This window comes from Simochromis diagramma, unplaced genomic scaffold (genome assembly GCF_900408965.1).
Source record: "Simochromis diagramma unplaced genomic scaffold, fSimDia1.1 OVJJ01000491.1, whole genome shotgun sequence".
Lineage (NCBI taxonomy): Eukaryota > Metazoa > Chordata > Actinopteri > Cichliformes > Cichlidae > Simochromis > Simochromis diagramma.
In genome coordinates, this window is record NW_024387113.1 from 204690 (window position 1) to 228203 (window position 23514).

At 45.0% G+C, this 23514-nt stretch overlaps 2 protein-coding genes and 1 long non-coding RNA gene across 7 annotated transcripts; all 3 read left to right on the plus strand.

The window, feature by feature from the left end:
- The first annotated feature begins 358 nt into the window (after positions 1 to 358).
- LOC120743253 lies at positions 359 to 10785 on the plus strand. Of its 5 annotated transcripts, none has more exons than XR_005698123.1 (4): positions 359 to 1611; positions 2027 to 2526; positions 3083 to 3138; positions 10452 to 10785. It is a non-coding gene; the product is annotated as an uncharacterized LOC120743253 (long non-coding RNA). The 5 variants fall into 5 exon arrangements; XR_005698124.1 differs by having other exon boundaries at positions 2449 to 2526; XR_005698126.1 differs by having other exon boundaries at positions 359 to 828; positions 1280 to 2526.
- An 8-nt stretch (positions 10786 to 10793) lies between these two features.
- On the plus strand, positions 10794 to 20371 carry LOC120743261 (GTPase IMAP family member 8-like). Its single transcript, XM_040046845.1, has 4 exons — positions 10794 to 11612; positions 15827 to 16030; positions 18318 to 18926; positions 19125 to 20371. Exons 1-4 carry the CDS (start codon positions 10805 to 10807, stop codon positions 20369 to 20371), a joined length of 2868 nt encoding a protein of 955 aa, XP_039902779.1. The 5' UTR covers positions 10794 to 10804.
- LOC120743262 (golgin subfamily A member 6-like protein 6) lies at positions 15871 to 21855 on the plus strand (the record flags this gene model as incomplete). The annotated part of the gene is made up of 2 exons (XM_040046847.1): positions 15871 to 15968; positions 20567 to 21855. A coding segment is annotated over exon 2 (1176 nt), but the record flags the coding sequence as incomplete, so codon positions are not given.
- Positions 21856 to 23514: the final 1659 nt, after the last annotated feature.

Sequence of the window (23514 nt, forward strand, 5' to 3'; positions counted from 1 at the left end):
CAAGCGTGACTTGGAAAGCGTTATTCATGCCTTTATTACCTCACGTTTAGATTATTGTAATTCTCTTTTAACAGGGGTTGGGCAGGGCACTTTGTCACGCTTGCAATTAGTGCAAAATGCTGCGGCACGATTTTTAACTGGTAGAAGAAAATTTGATCACATCACTCCGATTTTGGCCTCTTTACACTGGCTTCCAATTGAATTCAGGATCCGTTTTAAAGTCCTTTTATTGGCTTTTAAATCTCTAAATGGTCTGGCACCTGTTTATTTGTCTGATTTGTTGAAGCCCCACGTCCCCACTCGTTCCCTTCGGTCAGCTGAGCAGTTGCTGCTTTCGGTTTTGTCTGACCTGGTGTTTGGCTGAAGTGAAAATGCAAAAAGCACTGAAAACTGTACCAACCAGGTACAGGTTGGTACAGTTTTGATACAAAACAGGTCAGGCAGGTCTCTCTTTACAGAACTAAACATGCATAACAGACGCCGTGTGAGCTTTTAGGATTGAGAAACATTTAGTGATCTCATATGGGCGATACATTTGTGGCGACAAACAAATTGTGCTTGCTGTAACTCTGGCCTAGTGAGTTACAATGAGTAAATGAAAGAAGAACAGTTTCTTCCAGGTGTTTTTATTTCTTGCTTTCTTCTTTCCAAGATATTTAATTCTTGTAGACTTTAAACCCTGTAATATGTCTGGGGTGGCTGTAGCTCAGGTGGTAGAGCAAGTCACCTACTCAACCGAAATGTTGGTGTTTTGATTCCAGGCTGCTTCAGTCTTCTTGCCAAACATCCTTGGGTAAAATGTCTTGATGCTCAGGCTCAGTCATCCAGGTAAGTAAATCCCAAAAAGTTGATTCTGTTCATCTGGATGTTTTCAGTGGGAGAAACATTTCGTCACTCAGTGACTTCTTCAGTCTCAGCTGACTGCAGGTTTCCTCGACCTTATAAACTGTACATTTGCATAATAACCAACCAAACTAGCACCATTGAATTAACAATGGAACCATTACTGATCAAAGCCCATTGACTCCAAACACCACATCTCAGTAGCTTTTACTCCCCAAAACTCACTAATTTCTTTGTTTCAGTATATTGATTGTTGCAAAACATTTTTTGATGACTTCTTCATGTTTTTTACAAAGAGGACTTTAACCATTAGGGGAAAAAACATTATCAGAGCACAGATATGGTGGGATTTAACATCTTGATGTCTGAGTCCATGTTTCTTAACTGAAAAACAAGCTAGTGTTACCTGACACATTTTTTTCCAAACCACACCCAGGCCACATATTTCACAGGCAGAACAGGAGTTTTATTTACTTTCACTTTAGCCATCTTGGTGTGAGGACACAACTGACTTCAGCAGGTAAGTAATACCTAGATACCTAAATGCCTTCACCGAAAGAAAACAAGGGAAACTACTGATGTAAATACAATTTTCAATGTGAGGGAATAAGTGGTGATTTTTGTTTTGTTTGATCTCAGCTGACACTTCAGATTACTTCTAGCATTTTTGTGAAATTCTTATATGATTATATACTTTTATAGAGAACATGTCATTCCACCTCCAGAACCAGATGCTTCATGACATTCAGTCACTACTGGTTACAACAGGTAACCTTCTGTGTAATCATAAATTATATACTTGTGAGTTTTCAGTTATTTTGTTTGTATTTATTGTCCTGGTCCTGGGTCTGTGACCCAGTGAGTTGCACTGTTTATTATTTATTTCCCTCATGTTATTGCTGTCTGTATTTCTAGGTCCTAGTTTTGATCCCTTTGCTCCTCATGTTATTCTGTGCTCCCTCTGTTCTGTGTCTACTCATCCCTGCCTGTGTGTTCCAGTGTAGTCAGGTCTCTGTGTAAAGCTTGTGTCTCTGAGTCTGTGTGTGTTGAGTTTCCTGTTTTATTGTGAAGGTCTGTGTCTCATGTATTCTGTTTTACTTCCTTGTCTCGTCTTGCCCAATTAGTTCCAGCTGTGTTGCCACCTGTTCCTCATTCCTTCGTGTTTCTGCTTGTGTATTTGTAGTGCAGTCATCTCGTTCTCATCGCTGGTCCGTCTGCGATGTCTCCTGGAGTCTCCCTGTGTTTCCTCTGTTTAGGTTCCCCTTAGTTTCTGTGTATGCCATTCTCTGCTCCTGCTGTATCCTGCGCACCTTAAATAAAGCTCACTTGCATCATAGGCCATGCTTCCATTTTGGGTCCTCGATCATAACTCCACACGTCTGCCGCCGTTACATTTGTATATATGTTTTCTTAAATAGTTTGAATTTTGAATACGTTTTGTAAAATATGTTCAGCAATTGGTAAATATGCAATGGAAATGTGTTTCAAACACAGAAAACAGCTGTAAACACTTTGATCTTTGTAGCACTCACAGTTTGTATTAAAACTTTACATTTGGAGAAATATTACCATGTGAAACACTTTTATCTTATTTTATTAATCCAGGCACAGCTCTACTTTAATTCATACCATTTGAACTGTCAAGTTAATCTTGGTGTAAGGAGACATTGGAGACATCAGCAGGTGAGTGAACTAGAATGAAAGTAAATTCTTCCAAATTAGATGTAAATGAAGCTTGTCGATAATGTATTTAGAAAGTAAATCACTGATCTCACCCACAACTGAAAATTACTTATTGGTAACTGTCAAATTAATTATTATATCAAAATTTTCGATGAAATAATAGTACAAAGTAATACTAAGGGGCAATGCGTAGGTGATTTTTTTTAAACACCAAATCACAGTTATCAGCCATATGAACATTTTCAAGCAACTTAAAGAAGTCCAGACGCTTTTCTTTCCAAGCTCCTTAGACTATGATGACCTGGATGACTGAGAACCTCTTAACTCTGAACTTTTAATATTATGTTAATATCAATGATGATTATGCATAAATTACATGCTTCTGCTTCTTCCATACTTATCACTTAATTTAAATACTAATAATTAAAAATGGCATCATAGTTAAGGTTAAAGATTCTTTTTGGTTAGAAGGATTCATTTTCTACAGTCGCCTTGCTTTTGGAGTGTGTATTTGTCAGTGTTGTGTTTATAGCATCAAACACTTTCCCCTCTACAGGTCAACCAGTCTATGGTGTTTTCAGCAGAGTGACATCATGGCCTTTTCAAAATCTGGTGAGTCCAGTTATCTTCACTGAGATAACACACTGCACTGACACTTTGCAAATATTTCACAAGCACTTAGACAAAAAGAGTTTAAATATCAACATCTTTACGGGCTTGTGCATGCGTAACCACACAAGCTGGGTACAGCTTCAGGGTCAACGAAATGTCTGGGGCCTTGTGACTGAGGGAATTATCTAGAACAGTGGTTCTTAACCTGAGTTCGATCGAACCCTAGGGGTTTGGTGAGTCGTCTCAGGGGTTCGGCAGAGCCTCCGCCGTGACATGCACGGCTCATTTTGTGCACCAGTAAAACAAAATCTATGTCTTGAATTTGGAAAAAAAAATCATATTTTATTTTTCACTAAAGAGGGGTTCAGTGAATGCGCATAGGAAACTGGTGGGGTTCGGTACCTCCAACAAGGTTAAGAACCACTGATCTAGAACCTCCAGACTAGGACGCACTAACCAACCCACAACGTCATTTCCCAATGACACGCAAGGTTAGCAAGGTTGGGCATACTGCAATGGGAAAAACTCCCGCAACAAGTTCTGATTTTATATAAACCCATTGAACTGGTCTCAGAGCCATCTTTATTCCACGCAGTACAACATTAAAACCACATGCAGTCTGCTGAGAAAGGCAAAACACTAGAAAGAATTAATCTGAGCACCTCCAGCGTCTCTCAATATGCGCACTGGTTTCAGGTCAGTGTTTCTATTACTTAGTGAGACCAAACCATCAAAGATGAACGGTTCAATATAAGGTCCCGGCACCTTACCGCCACAACCAAGCAACTCAGGATTGGATGCTACTTTCACAAAGGCAATACCTTTAGTTTGCTGAGAATTTAATGCTTCAGGTCCAAACAGTTCCCAATGACATGTCCCGGTTTATAACAACACGAAATTCATGACTCTTTTGAACCTAAAGTTTTAGCCATGCCTGCCTGCTGCACGGCACTGAGCCATGACTTCTCATTAACTGTGAAAAAGGACTTATGGGTGAGCACATACTCATCAGTGAGAACAGCTGCAGTTGCTAAAGTGTTTACTTTCTGCTCATTCAAGTGTAAAACTAAACTCTCTGGAAGGCCCTTTTTAAAGTCTTCCAGTGGCATCAATTCACGCAGTGATTAATAATCATTGGCTTTTAACGCAGAGTACTACTTGTCAAAAAGGATCCCTTTTTCCCTGGTAAACTCCCCATATGTTTGGGAGGGAAGTTTCCTCTGTTGCCGAAATTTCTGCCTGTATGCTTCAGGGACCAATTCATAGGCCTGAAAAACAGCCGATTTTACACTGGAATAATTCAAATGTCCTGTAAAGGAAGTGTGGCCACCACCTTCTGGGCTTTGCCAGTCAGTTTACACTGCAATAAAAGGGGCCATATATCACTCGGCCACTGCAAAGTCGGGGTAGAACCTGGAAGAACAGCAGAGACAGATGAGGCTTGTGGCTGAGACTCCAGCTTACGCAGCCTCATTCCTTTATCTGCTTCTGTCTCCAAGCAATGGATCTCGAGCTCTAGCTGAGCTCGCCTGACCTGGGCCTTCTCCTCAGCTTCCAAATGGAGCCGTACCAGTCGCACCTTTAACCGGCCCCCAATCCATGCTTCTGAACTTCCAGAGGAGAGGTGATCATAGCCAGGGAGCGTGTGCGGTGTCTTCGCCCGCTCATCTCCCACACCATCCATACTAGAACCATCTTTATGGTCGCCCTCAAACAAGGAAGTTCGTCTTAGCTCACCAGAGCCTTCAGGCAGGTAAGAGGCTTGGATCAAACCAGCCTCCACCAACTTGTCTACTACTAGTTATTTCAGCTTACTCTTACAGAGTGTTTTAAGGACACGAAGCTTAAGGTGACCTGCAATCCGCAGCAATTCACACTTGTGGCAGCTATCAAGGAGCTCAACAGATGGAGCAGCTAAGAACCAATCCAAACAAAATGCAGCCAACATGGTGCTCAACCAGGGAGGAGGGCAGAGGGGAAATAAAGGTAGCAAAACACAGGTTCTCACTTTTTCACAAATGGAATTCTCCTGATGGGGGAAAAGGAGCCCCGGACGAGCCCTTACTTATGTTACGACCCCCCTCTGCTAGGGAACAGGGAGGAGTAACATACATAACCCCTCACACAGGAAACTAAATGAAGAAAATATTTTATTGCAGAGGCACCGTAGGGGTCTGGTGCAGTGTGTCGAGCAGCAGCCAGGAACAAGGCCCTAGCGGACTAATCCCCTGCTACCAAGACAAGAAATTGGGACATGGAATGTTCCTCTCTGGTGAGAAGGAGCCTGAGTTAGTGTGTAAGGTTGAAAAGGCACCGAATAGATATAATTGGCCTCAACACACAGCTTGGGCTCTGGAACCAGTCTCCTGGAGAATGGATGGACTCTGTCTCCAGCTGGAGATGCCCTTGGTGGGAGGTAGCAGGCCGAGGTGCGTATTCTAGTATCCCCTCGACTTGCTGCCTATATGTTGGGGGTTTTTCCCATGGACTAGAGGGTTTGTTCCCTGCGCCTTCGGGTCGGGGAATGGGTCCTGACTGTCATCTGCACATATGCGCTGAATGATGAGTACCCAGCCTTCTTGGAGTCCTTGGGTAAGGTGCTCCACCTGGGGACTCTGTTGTCCTACTGGGAGACTTCAATGGTCATGTGGGCAACGACAATGAGACCTGGAGGGGCGTGATTGGGTAGAGCGGCCTCCCAGATCAAAACCCGAGTGGTGTGTTTGTTTGTTTTTTCTTTCTTTCTTCTTTTAAAAACCTTTATTTAAATGGTAAATGGCCTGTATTTGTATAGTGCTTTACTTAGCCCCTATGCACCCCAAAGTGTTTTACACTACATTCAGTCATCCACAAACTTAACCAGGAAGATCCATTGAGATTAAAAACCTCTTATTCAAGGACGACCTGGCCAAGACAGGCAGCAGGAAGAGTCTCACAGTTACAAAAGTTACTCAATTAAACACAGGCAGCAACAACAGACATGCAGGCCTACAGGCCTTTAAGCTGGCTGTAGTTAAACCTTTACTCAAAAAGCATCTCTAGACCCAGCAGTCTTAGCTAATTATAGGCCAATCTCCAACCTTCCTTTCATATCAAAAATCCTTGAAAGAGTAGTTGTCAAACAGCTAACAGATCATCTGCAGAGGCTTATTTGAAGAGTTTCAGTCAGGTTTCAGAGCTCATCACAGCACAGAAACAGCTTTAGTGAAGGTTACAAATGATCTTCTTATGGCCTCTGACAGTGGACTCATCTCTGTGCTTGTCCTGCTAGACCTCAGTGCAGCGTTCGATACTGTCGACCATAATATCCTATTAGAGCGATTAGAACATGCTGTAGGTATTACAGGTACTGTGCTGCAGTGGTTTGTATCATATCTATCTAATAGACTCCAGTTTGTTCATGTAAATGGAGAGTCCTCTTCACACACTGAGGTTAATTATGGAGTTCCACAGGGTTCAGTGCTAGGACCAATTCTGTTTACATTATACATGCTTCCCTTAGGCAGTATCATTAGAAGACATAGCATACATTTTCACTGCTATGCAGATGACACCCAGCTCTATCTGTCCATGAAGCCAGGTAACACACACCAATGAGTTAAACTGCAGGAATGTCTTAAAGACATAAAGACCTGGATGGCCGCTAACTTTCTGCTTCTTAATTCAGATAAAACTGAGGTTATTGTACTCGGCCCTGAAAAGCCTAGAAATATGGTATCTAAGCAGATTCTTACTCTGGATGGCATTACCTTGGCCTCCAGTAACACTGTGAGGAACCTTGGAGTCATTTTTGACCAGGACATGTCCTTCAATGCACATATTAAACAAATATGTAAGACTGCGTTCTTCCATTTGTGCAACATCTCTAAAATTAGAAATATCCTGTCTCAGAGTGACGCTGAAAAACTAGTTCATGCATTTATTACTTCCAGGCTGGACGACTGTAATTCATTATTATCAGGAAGTCCTAAAAACTCGCTGAAAAGCCTTCAGCTAATCCAAAATGCTGCAGCAAGAGTGCTGACAGGGACTAGAAAGAGAGAGCATATTTCTCCTGTTTTGGCTTCCCTTCATTGGCTTCCTGTTAAATCCAGAATTGAATTCAAAATCCTGCTCCTCACATACAAGGTCTTAAATAATCAGGCCCCATCTTATCTCAATGACCTTGTAGTACCATATCACCCTATTAGAGCACTTCGCTCTTGCTCTGCAGGCCTACTTGTTGTTCCTAGAGTATTTAAAAGTAGAATGGGAGGCAGAGCCTTCAGTTTTCAGGCCCCTCTTCTGTGGAACCAGCTTCCAGTTTGGATTCGGGAGACAGACACTATCTCTACTTTTAAGATTAGGCTTAAAACTTTCCTTTTTGCTAAAGCATATAGTTAGGGCTGGACCAGGTGACCCTGAATCCTCCCTTAGTTATGCTGCAATAGACATAGGCTGCCGGGGGATTCCCATGATGCATTGAGTTTTTCCTTTCCAGTCACCTTTCTCACTCACTATGTATTAACAGACCTCTCTGCACTGAATCATATCTGTTATTAACCTCTGTCTCTCTTCCACAGCATGTCTTTTATCCTGTCTTCCTTCTCTCACCCCAACCGGTCGCAGCAGATGGCCCCGCCCCTCCCTGAGCCTGGTTCTGCTGGAGGTTTCTTCCTGTTAAAAGGGAGTTTTTCCTTCCCACTGTTGCCAAAGTGCTTGCTCATAGGGGGTCATATGATTGTTGGGTTTTTTTCTCTGTATCTATGAAGCGCCTTGAGGTGACTTATGTTGTGATTTGGCGCTATATAAATAAAATTGAATTGAGTTGAATTGAAAAATTCTCAACGAGAAGCCCCGGGTCAGGAGAGCCCGAGTGCTCTGGAAGGACTTTCTCTGCCGGACACACGATGGACGGGTGGCATAACTGGAGGGTTGTGTGCCTGGCGGGACTGTCGATCGAGGACGCTAAAGATATCTATCTATTTGGAACCATGATAACAAGGTTCTTGCTGATCGGAGCTGGCTTGGCCCTGGCTTATCGAAGAATTAAGACAGCGGAACCGGCTGTGCAAACCCCCCCAAGGCTGCCCGCTGGGATTGAAAAGTTGGGACAAGGTGCAACTTCTCAGAATGGGCTCCCTGAGTGCAGCATGGTTAAGATCTTGGAGAAGCTTACGGCTGCCATGAACACTCAGAATAAGACCTCTGAGCGAAAGTTGGATCACATCGTGGAACAGCTCACTGCAGTCGTGAGGTCTCAGAATCTGCTCTCTGAGCACAAGAATGACAACACCACGGAGTGTTTGATAACATCATGGAGAAGCTCGCGGCTCTCCAACGGGAGATTGAGAGACCAGTGTCGGTGTCGGAGTGTTAAAGTACAACTTTGAAATTCTCATGAGTTGTTTGTATAAAAGAAAAAAATACCATCTAATTGCGGCTATCCCTTCGGCGCCAGCTGTGGGCTCAAGGCTGGAGCCGTACAACAACACCCTGATAACGACTGTGTTTAGACTGTTCTTCCCATTCCGTGCAAGGCCACCTGGGTTGGCTGGTAGACTGTTTACTTAGCCTGATAGTGCGAAGGACACTGTCTCAGCTGAACTATGGACATGCACACACATACACTTACACTGATAAGCACTCACTCTCCCCCCTCCCCTTCCAACGCCTTTGATGCTTGACTCCTCTTGGGGAACACGAGGCGGGTCGGGGAACACGAGGCGGGTCGGGGAACACGAGGCAGGTCTGGGCCCGCGCTGGAGAGACGGCGCAGTGGCAGGATGGCTGCTGTGTTGCCTAGGATTACTCCTCACCCCCTACTGTTGCTGGTCACGTGCTCCATATTGTTGTACTGTGGACATTTATGTGCTTTTCTGTGCGGAGGAGTTTTTTTTGTTTCCTGTTCTCATGCTGTCCTCCTATAGCACAGCATGAGCAGAGGTCTCTTTTTTTTCCTCTTGTACTTTCCCATTGTAGTGTACATTTCAGTGTTTTTCTGTAATGCAACCGTTCTTTGACTTGTATCCCCATGTGATGTCTGTGTTGTGTGTGTATGGTCGGGGGGCGGGTTCATTCCACTGCAGGGCAACCTGCCACTGCATGTGGCGAATAAAAGCTTTAGTTTAAGCTAAAGTAATGAGTACTGGACAGGAGAAAATGTTTTCTGCAAGAAGTCAATGGCTTGGACAAGAGTTGAACCACAGCTGTAAATAACTGTGTCATCAGCATAGAAGTGCAATGTTGCATCTAGCACATTTAGACCAAGATTGTTTATGTAAATGATAAATAGAAGGGGACCTAATACAGAGCCCTGTGACACTCCGTTTATTTCTCGGACTTATGGGCAAATCCCATTTTGTCCATAACGAGTACCATGTTCGAACATAGGGGTTTCCATAAGTGCACATGGCACCAGGATGCCCTAGGTCACGGGTCGATGATGGATTTTGTAAATGTATCACTGGACCTGTAGCCATATGTTCTGGACACTCTGGTAAAGAGTTGGGCTGAGATATCAGCTGATCACCACCTGGTGGTGAGTCGAATCACACGGACAGACCAAGCACACCTAAAACTACAGTGAAGGTGCGCTGCGAATGCCTGGCAGAGGCTCCAGTCCACGACATCTTCAACTCACAGCTGTGGCATGTGGAACGTTGGAGGCAATAAGTCAGACTCCTGGTGGGAAATGGCCTCCAGTTTGCCTGTAACAGGCCGTGGCCTAGTGTGAGCAGTGGGGATGAGAATCAACATTTCCAAATTTCCACCATGTTACTCAGTCGGAAAAGTTTGAAGAGCCCACTCTGGGTCATGGATGAGATCCTGTCCCAAGTGGAGGATTTTACGTATTTTTAGGTGTTGTTCACAAGTGACGGGAGAAGGAAGCAGGATATTGAGAGACGGATTGGTGCTGCAGCTGAAGTGATACAGATGCTGTACCAGTCCATCGTGTTGCAGAGACAACAGAGACAAATGTAAAAGGAAACTACCCACACCTAACTGTAACTGGGGACAACATTTAGTAAATACGGTCCATAGTTTCACACACACACACACACACACTGCGACAACATGGTGAGAGATGGATGGATCAGTCGACAGTGAGATAATATTCAAATTTAATGGCAGTTGTTAGGTGTCACTTGAGTCTGTAACATTAAGTTTTCTGTCTGTGCTGATCCACCTGTAACCAACTAAAAGATATAGTCAGAAATATTTTAAAGAACATTTTTCTGGTCTATTTAGTTATTGAAAACTATGTAATGAAATGTGGTAAATGGGAGTGTGATGGAAATACGTGTGTTCTCATTATGAATTTTTTTTTTCAGCACATGAACTCAGAATAATGCTGTTTGGAAAAAATGATGACAAGAAATCCGCCCTGGAAAACATCATCACTGGAAAGAAAAGATCCATTGTGTCTAAAGTCCTCGGAGGAAGGCAATGTCACGCTGCCTCTGGAGAGTGGAACGGGAAACCGTTAACAGTAGTCAAAACTCCCGACATCTTCAGTCTGTCTGTTGATAAATTGTTAGAAGTGATGAAGAGCTGTGTGAGTCTCTGTCCTCCTGGACCAAATGTTCTGCTGCTGTTAGTGAAACCTTCTGATTTCTCTGAAGAGGACAGAAAAGCTCTGAACTTGGTCCTCAGTGTGTTTGGTCAAGGTGCATTTAAGCACTCCATGGTTATCCTGACACATAATGAGAGAAAGAGTAACTCAGTGGAAAGACTCATCAAACACTGTGATCACAGGCAGGAATATATCAGTTTTGACAAAAAAGACATTCCCATATCTTACTCAAAGTTTATGGAAAAAATGAATCAAATAGTGAGTAAAAACTGGGGGGAATATCTCATGTTAAAAGAAGAGGCTAAACCCACAAGAGTGAAGTCCAGTGTGAACCTGGTTCTGTGTGGGAGGAGAGGAGCAGTGAAGACGTCAGCAGCCAAGGCCATTTTAGGTCAGACTGAGCTTCATTCAGTCTCCAACTCATCAGAGTGTGTTAAACATCAGGGAGAGGTGTGTGGACGTTGGGTTTCCCTGGTGGAGCTGCCTGCCTTGTATGGAAAACCTCAGGAGGCAGTGATGGAGGAATCATTCAAGTGTATCTCCCTCTGTCAGGCAATCCATGCCTTCATCCTGGTCCTACCTGTGGCTCCCCTCACGGATGAAGACAAGGGAGAGTTAGAGACCATCCAGAACACATTCAGCTCTCGAGTCAATGACTTCACCATGATTCTGTTCACTGTGGACTCAGATCCTACAGATACAGCTTTTGTTAACTTTGTAAGACAAGACAAGGACATTCAGAAGCTCAGTCAATGTTATGGACAAAGGCATGTTATTGTTAACATCAAGGATAAAGAGCAGATCCCCACGTTGTTGGACACTGTGGAGCAGATGAGATGTACAAACAAACCATGCTGCTACACAGCTGTAACATTTGCTCGAGCCCAGATTGATCTGATAACTAAAAATATGGTCACTCGTAAGTAATTGAATGTTTTTTTTTTTTTTAATCATCAATCATGTTCGACATTATATTCTTACATCTACAGTGGGGCAAAAAAGTATTTAGTCAGCCACCGATTGTGCAAGTTCCCCCACCTAAAATGATGACAGAGGTCAGTAATTTGCACCAGAGGTACACTTCAACTGTGAGAGACAGAATGTGAAAAAAAATCCATGAATCCACATGGTAGGATTTGTAAAGAATTTATTCGTAAATCAGGGTGGAAAATAAGTATTTGGTCAATAACAAAAATACAACTCAATACTTTGTAACATAACCTTTGTTGGCAATAACAGAGGTCAAACGTTTACTATAGGTCTTTACCAGGTTTGCACACACAGTAGCTGGTATTTTGGCCCATTCCTCCATGCAGATCTTCTCGAGAGCAGTGATGTTTTGGGGCTGTCGCCGAGCAACACGGACTTTCAACTCCCGCCACAGATTTTCTATGGGGTTGAGGTCTGGAGACTGGCTAGGCCACTCCAGGACTTTCAAATGCTTCTTACGGAGCCACTCCTTTGTTGCCCGGGCGGTGTGTTTTGGATCATTGTCATGTTGGAAGACCCAGCCTCATTTCATCTTCAAAGTTCTCACTGATGGAAGGAGGTTTTGGCTCAAAATCTCACGATACATGGCCCCATTCATTCTGTCCTTAACACGGATCAGTCGTCCTGTCCCCTTGGCAGAAAAACAGCCCCATAGCATGATGTTTCCACCCCCATGCTTCACAGTAGGTATGGTGTTCTTGGGATGCAACTCAGTATTCTTCTTCCTCCAAACACGACGAGTTGAGTTTATACCAAAAAGTTCTACTTTGGTTTCATCTGACCACATGACATTCTCCCAATCCTCTGCTGTATCATCCATGTGATCTCTGGCAAACTTCAGACGGACCTGGACATGCACTGGCTTCAGCAGCGGAACACGTCTGGCACTGCGGGATTTGATTCCCTGCCATTTTTGTCACGGTCCTTCCTGTTTTACTTTGAAGGTCCGTGTCTTATGTGAATGTGTCCTGCTTTGCTTGTCTCGTCAGTCCTGATTTCTCCCAGCTGTGCCCTCCTTCTGTGTCTCATTCCCCTCATTACTCCCCAGTGTATTTAAACCCTGTGTTTCTCTGAGTCAGTGTCGCGTCGTCCCTCATGCTGTGTGGATCTCCCTGTGTCTCTCTGTGGGTTTAGTTTGTGGGTTTCCAGTTTAGTTTTCTTTGTTTGTCTTTCTCCTGCCAGCGAATAAAGCTGAGTTCTTTGTGTTTAAACTTCGTGCCTGAGTGCCTGCCTTTTGGGTCCAACTCCTGCCTGCTGCACAGCGATTCATGACAGTACGACGCGACCAGACATGGACCCAGCGGCATTCAACCCACCAGAAGAACTGCGTCTGGACATAATCTACTCCGTGGAAAGACTCCTGCATCTGTGGCTCGAACATGAGGGGAAGGAATTTTGCCGTGCTGTGGAAACCAGACTAGAGCGTTTAATCTCTGGTCTTCCTTGGCTACTCAGTGCGCTCCACCCACTCGAACAGGATTTAATGAGCTCCACCTTCATCCCCCAGCTGCTACTGCCCACCTGCCTGAAGGGCCGGATGTGGAGCTGCTCGGCCCGTCAGAGCCATCATCAAAACAGAAACGACGATCACGGCGCCAGCGCCCCACCCCACAGCCGGACGTTCGGACTTGTACATCGCCGGCTGTGGTGAGTAAGGACTCTATTTCTGTGTCGAACCGTGGGACTATTCGTTCTGGGGTTGTTTTGTGCTACGGATGGTAATGTGAACAGTTTATCAGCTGCCCAGCCACCTGAAGCTCTCTTAGCTGCCCAGCTACAAGCTGCGTCTCCTGTGTCCCTGCTAGCACAGCCATTAACTCCACCACAAGCTCCATTTTCACCTCTACCATCGCTTCAGTCATCAGTTCGGTCTGCCACGCAGTCGCCCTTAGTTCCATCATCCACACTACCACCTGTTTCCCTTCCACCACCACCATCACTACACCCAGCCATTCAGGCTGCTACTCAGTCAGACATTCAACCCATAGCCCTGCCGTTAATACACTCTGTAGCTGAGCCACTAGCCGCCCGACCCGCAGCCACTTCAGCCACTCCTCCACCCGTTACACCTCCACTACAACCGTCACGGCAGCCTCCAGTGTCCCCAGTGCAGCCTCCAGTGTCCCCAGTGCAGCCTCCAGTGCAGCCTCCAGTGTCCCCTCCAGTGTCCCCTGCAGTGTCCCCTCCAGTGTCCCCTCCAGTGTCCCCTCCAGTGTCCCCAGTGCAGCCTCCAGTGTCCCCTCCAGTGTCCCCTCCAGTGTCCCCAGTGCAGCCTCCATTGTCCCCAGTGCAGCCTCCAGTGTCCCCTCCAGTGTCCCCTCCAGTGTCACCTCCAGTGTCCCCAGTGCAGCCTCCAGTGTCCCCTCCAGTGTCCCCTCCAGTGTCCCCTCCAGTGTCCCCAGTGCAGCCTCCAGTGTCCCCTCCAGTGTCCCCTCCAGTGTCCCCAGTGTCCCCTCCAGTGTCCCCTCCAGTGTCCCCTCCAGTGTCCCCTCCAGTGTCCCCAATGTCCCCTCCAGTGTCCCCTCCAGTGTCCCCTCCAGTGTCCCCTCCAGTGTCCCCAGTGCAGCCTCCAGTGTCCCCTCCAGTGCAGCCTCCAGTGTCCCCAGTGTCCCCTCCAGTGTCCCCTCCAGTGTCCCCAGTGCAGCCTCCAGTGTCCCCTCCAGTGCAGCCTCCAGTGTCCCCAGTGCAGCCTCCAGTGTCCCCTCCAGTGCAGCCTCCAGTGTCCCCAGTGCAGCCTCCAGTGTCCCCTCCAGTGTCCCCTCCAGTGTCCCCTCCAGTGTCCCCAGTGTCCCCTCCAGTGTCCCCTCCAGTGCAGCCTCCAGTGTCCCCTCCAGTGCAGCCTCCAGTGTCCCCAGTGCAGCCTCCAGTGTCCCCTCCAGTGTCCCCTCCAGTGTCCCCAGTGTCCCCTCCAGTGTCCCCTCCAGTGTCCCCAGTGCAGCCTCCAGTGTCCCCTCCAGTGTCCCCTCCAGTGTCCCCAGTGTCCCCTCCAGTGTCCCCTCCAGTGTCCCCTCCAGTGCAGCCTCCAGTGTCCCCAGTGCAGCCTCCAGTGTCCCCTCCAGTGTCCCCTCCAGTGTCCCCTCCAGTGTCCCCAGTGCACCCTCCAGTGTCCCCTCCAGTGTCCCCTCCAGTGTCCCCTCCAGTGCAGCCTCCAGTGTCCCCAGTGCAGCCTCCAGTGTCCCCTCCAGTGTCCCCTCCAGTGCAGCCTCCAGTGTCCCCAGTGGGGACTAGTTTGTGTGTTTCTAGAGGTGTTTCTAGTTTGTGGGTTTAGTTTGTGGGTTTCCAGTTTAGTTTGCTTTGTTTGTCTTTCTCCTGCCAGCGAATAAAGCTGAGTTCTTTGTGTTTAAACTTCGTGCCTGAGTGCCTGCCTTTTGGGTCCAACTCCTGCCTGCTGCACAGCGATTCATGACAGTTTTAGTGTGTTACTGATGGTGACCTTTGTTACTTTGGTCCCAGCTCTCTGCAGGTCATTCACCAGGTCCCCCCGTGTGGTTCTGGGATCTTTGCTCACCGTTCTCATGATCATTTTGACCCCACGGGATGAGATCTTGCGTGGAGCCCCAGATCGTGGGAGATTATCAGTGGTCTTGTATGTCTTCCATTTTCTGATGATTGCTCCCACAGTTGATTTTTTCACACCAAGCTGCTTGCCTATTGTAGATTCACTCTTCCCAGTCTGGTGCAGGTCTACAATACTTTTCCTGGTGTCCTTTGAAAGCTCTTTGGTCTTGGCCATGGCGGAGTTTGGAGTCTGACTGTTTGAGGCTGTGGACAGGTGTCTTTTATACAGATGATGAGTTCAAACAGGTGCCATTCATACAGGTAACGAGTGGGGGACAGAAAAGCGTCTTACAGAAGACGTTACAGGTCTGTGAGAGCCAGAGATTTTCCATGTTTGAGGTGACCAAATACTTATTTTCCACCCTGATTCACGAATAAATTCTTTACAAATCCTACCATGTGAATTCATGGATTTTTTTTTCACATTCTGTCTCTCACAGTTGAAGTGTACCTCTGGTGCAAATTACTGACCTCTGTCATCATTTTAAGTGGGGGAACTTGCACAATCGGTGGCTGACTAAATACTTTTTTGCCCCACTGTACTTTATAAACTGTTCACATTTAAAGAAAATCATGTGTTTACAGGTGATGAAGAGAAGCAGAACACGGAGCCTCTCAGGATTGTGCTGATAGGAAAGACCGGCAGTGGAAAGAGCTCATCAGGAAACACCATCCTAGGAAGGAGAGAGTTTAAAGCCATGCCAAGTCAAACATCAGTCACCAAACAGTGTCAGAAAGACACTTTTCCCAGACGTCGCAGGAACAGCTTTGGATTTCTGCCCCCCCACAGTGAGTTTTTAAAGAAAAGATTATGTTTAATGCAAATTTTAACTGGGCAATTTAAGGTGGAAGACATTAGCCTGTTTGGAATAATGAAAACGCCTTAGTGCACGTATCCTGCTTTCTCTCTTTACATTTAAAGCTAATATAATGTATAGAAAAGTGAAGAAAACTATTTTATGTAAACTTTTGTCGGTCATATCTGGGAGAGGTTACAGCATATCAAATGTCTCCTTAACTTCATGTTAACAGATCAAACATTCAGGATATCAGTGCTTGTTTATGTAGCTCTATGCCACAGACATGAAGTTGCTGCAATTTATTGAAACTGTGATGTATCCTGTGGTAATGATGATCAAAAGAGAGTGTAGAACGAAAATTGTGCTGAACAAGGGGGAAAAAAAAGTCTTCAGATTCTGATACTGTGGATTTAAAACTGAGCTTTTAACAGAGGTTAATTTTATTTTTCAACTCTCAAACTTTATGTAGTATTCTCACATGTGAATATATATTTATGGCTCAGTAATGATCCATAAATACCAGGAAAAAATAACATGGTCGAATGCCTTCTCCAAGTCCACAAAACACATGTAGACTGGTTGGGCAAACTCCCATGCACCCTCAAGTATCCTCGAGAGGATAAAGAGCTGGTCTAGTGTTCCGCGACCAGGACGAAAACCGCATTGTTCCTCCTGTATCCGAGGTTCGACTAGCGGACGAACTCTCCTCTCCAGCACCCTGGCATAGACTTTCCCAGGGAGGCTGAGGAGTGTGATCCCCCTGTAGTTGGAACACATCCTCCGGTCTCCCTTCTTAAAGATGTGGACCACCACCCCGGTCTGCCAGTCCATGGGCACTGCCCCTGATCTCCACGCAACATTGTAGAGACGTGTCAACCAGGACAGCCCTACAACGTCCAGAGCCTTCAGGAACTCGGGGCAGACCTCATCAACACCAGGGGCTCTGCCACCAAGGAGTTAACTGCCTCAGTGACCTCGCCCCCGGTAATTGGCGGGTCATTCCCCTCATCCCCAGACTCTGCTTCCTCCTCGGAAGACGTGTCAGTGGGATTAAGGAGGTCCTCGAAGTATTCCTTCCACCGCCTGACAATTTTCTCAGTCGACGTCAGCACCGCTTTCCCCTCCTGAGACGCCTGACGGTTTGCCAGAATCTCTTCGAGGCAGTCCGAAAGTCTTTTTCCATGGCCTCTCCGAACTCCTCCCACACCCGAGTTTTTGCTTCAGCCACTGCCCGAGCCACATTCCGCTTGGCCTGTCGGTACCTGTCTGCTGCCTCCGGAGTCCCACAGGCTAACCAAGCCCGATAGGACTCCTCCTTCAGCCTGGTAGCTCCCTTCACCTCTGGTGTCCCCCATTTGGTTCGGGGATTACCACCACGGCAGGCACCAACCACCTTGCGGCCGCAGCTCAATGCAGCAGCTTCGGCAATGGAGATGCTGAACATGGTCCATTCGGACTCAATGTCCCCAGTCTCCCTCGGAATGCTGTTGAAGCTCTGCCGGAGGTGTGCGTTGAAGATCTCGCGGACTGGGGCCTCTGCTAGACGTTCCCAGCACAACCTCACTACATGTTTAGATGCACCGGGTCTGTCCAGCATCCTCCCCCGCCACCTGATCCCACTCACCACCAGGTGGTGATCAGTTGACAGCTCAGCCCCTCTCTTTACCTGAGTGTCCAGACCATATGGTCGCAGGTCTGGTGATACGATTACAAAATCGATCATCGACCTACGGCCTAGAGCGTCCTGGTGCCACGTGCGCTTATGGACACTCTTATGTTCGAACAAGGTGTTCGTTATGGCCAAACTGTGATTTGCACAGAAGTCCAATAACAAAGCACCGCTCGGGTTCAGATCAGGGAGGCCGTTCCTCCCAATCACGCCCCTCCAGGTCTCGCTGTCGTTACCCACGTGAGCATTGAAGTCTCCCAGCAGGACAACAGAGTCTCCAGATGGAGCACCTTCCAGCACCCCCAGAAGGCTGGGTACTCTGAACTGACACTCGGCGCATAAGCGCAGATGACAGTCAGGACCTGTTCCCCGACCCGAAGGCGCAGGGAACAAACCCTCTCGTCCACCGGGGGGAAAAAAAAAAAATAATAACACATATTTAAAGACAATGACAATTTTTGCACATTTATCAATAATTACAACTCAGTGGTTACAAGTGGAAAATGATTAAAATTAGATTAATTGAAACCTATGATATAATGTTGTTGCTGCTTGTATTAACTTTGAAAGATTCTTTGTTCAGTGTTTGTGTTTGCTGTCGTTTCAGTGTCTGAGCTCAGAGCTGTCCTGCTGGGGAACAGCTGGTCTGAGAGGAGCTCAGTGGGAAACTTTATACTGGGAGAGAACAAGTTCAACCCTGAGGAAGAACTGGACCGATGTGTGAGAGTCAGTGGACACACTCAAGGGAAAGAAATATTTCTCATCAACACTCCAGATCTGCTTCATCCAAACATCTCTGAGGACAAATTAAAGGAACATGTGAACAACTGTGTGAGGCTCTCTGATCCTGGACCTCATGTGTTCCTGTTGGTTCTACAGCCTGAAGACTTCAAAGAGCATCAAAAAACGAGACTCTGCAGAGTCCTGAACTCCTTCAGTGATCATTCCTTTGATCATTCACTGGTTCTGATATCACCACCCAGAGAGAGGCGTCAAGGTTCAGGGCATCGTGTCATGTATCATACACCTATACAGGAAATGATCAGACGATGTAAAATCAAGTCACTGCAGCTTGTAAACCTCAACATGCAGGAGTTACTAGAAAACATGGAACGCATTGTAGAAATGAACAATGGAAGACATGTGACCTGTCAGCACACCAGTGCTGAACAAAGAAAAGAAGCTCCTGTTACTCTGAATGATCCTCAGCCTGTTGGTAAGTAAAAACCCCAAACTCTATCTGTAGATATTTTAACATAAAGACACTTTCTAAAGTGCTCAGAAGGAACGATCCACCAAGAACATGAAGCAGCATTTACTGAAGATGGAAAAAGTGAAGAAAGACCAAAAGGCTTTTAGGATCAGTCAGACTGTCTGAGAGTAATTTCCTGTTTGTATCTTTGCTCCTTTACAGGACGTAGACTCTGCATGTTGCTGTTTGGAGGAAACTCAGCAAAGAAGATAGAACTCTGTAACTTTATTGTGAAGAAAAAAACTTCCTATTATTCAAGTTTAATTCAAAACAAGCAAGTTTTTGATGGAGAGTGGAGAGGAAAACCTTTAACAGTAGTGAAAACTCCTGACTTCTTAAGTCTGACACTTAAAAAGGCGAGCGAAGTGATGAAGAGCTGTGTGAGTCTCTGTCCTCCTGGACCAAATGTTCTGCTGCTGATGGTGAAACCTTCTGATTTCACTGAAGAGAAGAGAAAAATTCTTAAATTCATCCTGAGTTTTCTTGGTGAGGATGCCTTTAAACACTCCATGGCGATCATCACAGATAAAGAGGAGACAAATTATTCTGTTACATCACTCCTCAGAGATTGTGAAGGCAGAGACTACAACATGATTGAAAATAATCGGGAACAGTTAATGGAGAAGATTGAGAACATGCAGATTGTCCTCAAAGGAAAATTCCTCACAGTCACTGAAGAGACCATAAAATCAGTGTCTGAGCACAAGAAACAAAATTTAAACCTGGTTCTGTGTGGGAGGAGAGGAGCAGGGAAGACGTCAGCAGCCAAGGCCATTTTAGGTCAGACTGAGCTTCATTCAGTCTCCAACTCATCAGAGTGTGTTAAACATCAGGGAGAGGTGTGTGGACGTTGGGTTTCCCTGGTGGAGCTGCCTGCCTTGTATGGAAAACCTCAGGAGGCAGTGATGGAGGAATCACTCAGGTGTATCTCCCTCTGTGATCCTGAGGGTGTCCATGCCTTCATCCTGGTCCTACCTGTGGCTCCCCTCACGGATGAAGACAAGGGAGAGTTAGAGACCATCCAGGACACATTCAGCTCTCGAGTCAATGACTTCACCATGATTCTGTTCACTGTGGACTCAGATCCTACAGATCCAACTGTTGATAACTTTGTTAAGGAAGACAAGGACATCCAGAAGCTCCTTCAGACTTTCAGACAGAGACATGTGGTTCTCAATATCAAGGCTAAACAGCAGAGGGATAGTTTGGAGACCATGCTTCAGACTGTGGATATAATGAGCCTGTCTGAAAAGAGCATGGGAAAACCACACTGTTATACAGCTATAACCTTGCTACATGCACAAATGGAGAAAGTCTTACAACAAGAGAAAATCATTAAGAGGCAACAAGATGAAGCTAAGAAATTGAAGATGAACATGATCACTGGTAAGCACAAATATTTTTCTTAGTCTGATGTCCTACAGTCTTGATATAACAACCTACAATAATGAATATAAAACTTTATGTTTATGTTTTAGGTGGAGAACAGGACTCAGACTGTCTCAGGATTGTGCTGATTGGGAAGACCGGCTGTGGAAAGAGCTCTACAGGAAACACCATTTTAGGAAGAGATGAGTTTACAGCTGCATCAAGTCAAATATCAGTTACACAACGATGTCAGAAAGTACACGGTGAGGTGAACGGTCGTCCTGTTGTTGTGGTCGACACTCCTGGTCTGTTTGACACAAGTTTGTCCAATGAAGAAATTCAAGAGGAGATGGTGAAATGTGTCAGTCTCCTGGCTCCAGGACCACATGTCTTCTTGGTGGTGATACAGGTCGGCAGATTCACAGCAGAAGAGAAGGAGACACTGAAGCTCATCAAGAAATTCTTTAGGAAGGATTCAGAAAAGTTCATCATTGTTCTTTTAACCAGAGGTGATGAACTGGAGCGTCAGGGAGAGTCTGTTGATGATTACATCAAGAACAAATGTCATGATTCCTTTAAGAAGCTGATCTCTGACTGTGGAGGAAGATACCATGTGTTCAATAACTCTGAGAAACAAAACCGCACACAAGTCAGTGAGCTGATAACAAAGATTGACACCATGGTGAAGGACAATGGAGGAAGCTTCTATACCAATCAGATGCTGCAAGACGCTGAAGTAGCGATACAGATGAAAATGGAGAGCATTCTAAAGAAGAAGGAAGAAGAGATTCAGAGAAAATACAATCAAGAAATGGAAACCATTAAGGACACAATGGAAAAAGAGAGAAAACAAATGGAACAGGAGAGACAAGAAAAAGCCAAAGAACTGCAGGAAATGGAGGAGAAAATTAGGCTCGAACAAGAGAGGATAAGAAAAGAAGAACAAATTAGAAATGAAGAAGAAATCAATAAGAAAAAGGAAGTAGAAAGATATCGGGAGAATTTTAACAAACAGATTGAAATTGTGGATAAACAAATTCAGTCAGAAAAAGAGGAAAAGAAAAATGTCGACAGAAAGCTGGAAGAAAGCAGAGAACAGCTGAGAAAACAACAAGAAGAGTGGGAGAAAGAACAGAAAGAATGGTGGGAGAAACAACGACAAGAAGAAGAGACGAGACGAGAGGAAGAGCAAAAAATCAAAGAGCTTGAAGAAAAGTACAAACAAGAAAAGCAAATATATGAAAACAAACTTAAGGAGGATCACCTCAGAAGAGAACAGGAGGAAAAGGAGAAGAAAGAACTGGAGGAGAAACATAAGAAAACCCTGGAGGAGATGAAGAAAAAACATGAAGAAGAAGCCAGAAAGCAAGCTGAAAATGCCAATGAATCCCAAAAGAAACTTGTGGAGGAATTAGCTTATCAGAAGAAAGAATATCAGAAGGAAATGAATGAGTTACTGAAACATGTCATCAAAAGGAATTCCAGTTATTACAGGATCAAGAGATTACTGGTGTTAAATTATATTTATATATATATATATATATATAAATATATATATAAAGAATAAAGTTACGTTGAAACCAAGCACACCATTGTTTTTCTTGTGACATTACCAATAAGTGTGATGTGTCACATGGCCCTCTTCCTATTGAAAAAACAAAAGTTGTATCCAAGATGGCCGACTTCTAAATGGCCACCATGGTCACCACCCATCTTGAGGAGTTTGCCCCCTCACATATACTAATGTGCCACAAACAGGACTTTAATATCACCAACCATTCCTATGTTATTATGGTGTATCCATATAAATGGCCACCCTGTATATTGTTGACCCAGCAAATGTGATCACATTTTTCTGTTAATCCATAATAAAGTCATAAAAGAACCAAACTTCATGAATGTTTTTTTGTGACAAAGAAGTATTTGTTCTAATCACTCTATCAGAGAAAAATCCGACTTTTAGAAGAGTTTTTATTATGTTCTTTACAAGTGTATGTAAACTTTTGACCACAACTGTAATTACTTAACTGTGGGGAAGCAGAGGTGAGAAGGGCAACAGGAAGATAATGCTGCGGGCTTACTGTCTGAGCCAGACTGCGGAGCTTTGAGGGGCAGAACACGTCTGTGAGAGGATATGGAGAGGTGTAGTTACGGAGTTAGTTATCCAGTGAGCGGGGCAAACAGGAGGACAGGCAGGTGGTGTTTTAGGAAGCCAGACAGGGACCTGGGCTCAAGAGAGCGGAATTAACACAAGCAAAACTAGGTGAGTACAAATCTCAAACAAGCGTTGGTTACCACTAAAGTGACTGAACGAACTATTGTGGAGCAGCAGACCGCACTGCCAGAAGTAGTCCTCCTGTGATTGCCTGTGAATGGAATTCAGGTGCTACGCTGGTGGCCTTGCGCGAGGGCGTAGCCGTGGGACACTCCCACATAACTGCTCCCACGGACCATGACACTTTGATTTAATATGGCTCGGTTTCCTGTGCCTTCTAGTTTAGTTGCTCTCGTTCCCGTGTTCTGTGTTCACTCCGTCTCACCAGTAGATTGTGTTTACAAGTCAGACTCAAGTCTACGTTTTAGTCTGTGTCTCATGTTTCCTGTTTTATTTTGATAGTCCCTCATCTGGTGCTCAGTGTGTTCAGTTCTGCTTCCTCCCTGTCTTGTGCAGTGTTGGTCAAGTTACTTGAAAAAAGTAATCAGTAACTAATTACTGATTACTTCCCCAAAAAAGTAATCCCGTTACTTTACTGATTACTTATTTTCAAAAGTAATTAATTACTTAGTTACTTTTTAAAAACACGATTTACAACCTGAAGAGGTGATAAAGCGATAGATCTTTCAGCCCAATTCTACTTTTTCTGCATAATCCATCATACAAAATGTAATCAGATGGAAAAGTCTCTTTTTAAACTTGTTTTATCAGTTTTAATCTTTTAACTTTATGCATCAAGCAAAAATTTAATTATCTGCAACATTCTCTGACTGGAAGAAATTAGTTTAACATTTAAACCTATTTTCTGCACATTCCAGCACATAAAATAAAATATTTTTTGTGTTTACACTCACTCTTTCAAATAGATGCAAGTAAAACACAGCAGAAAATAAATAAAGTCAAAGACTCAGCGGTCCTGTTGCTCTATTTTCACCTGTAAAGCAGGAGTGGGGTAGGCGGAGGGTTACC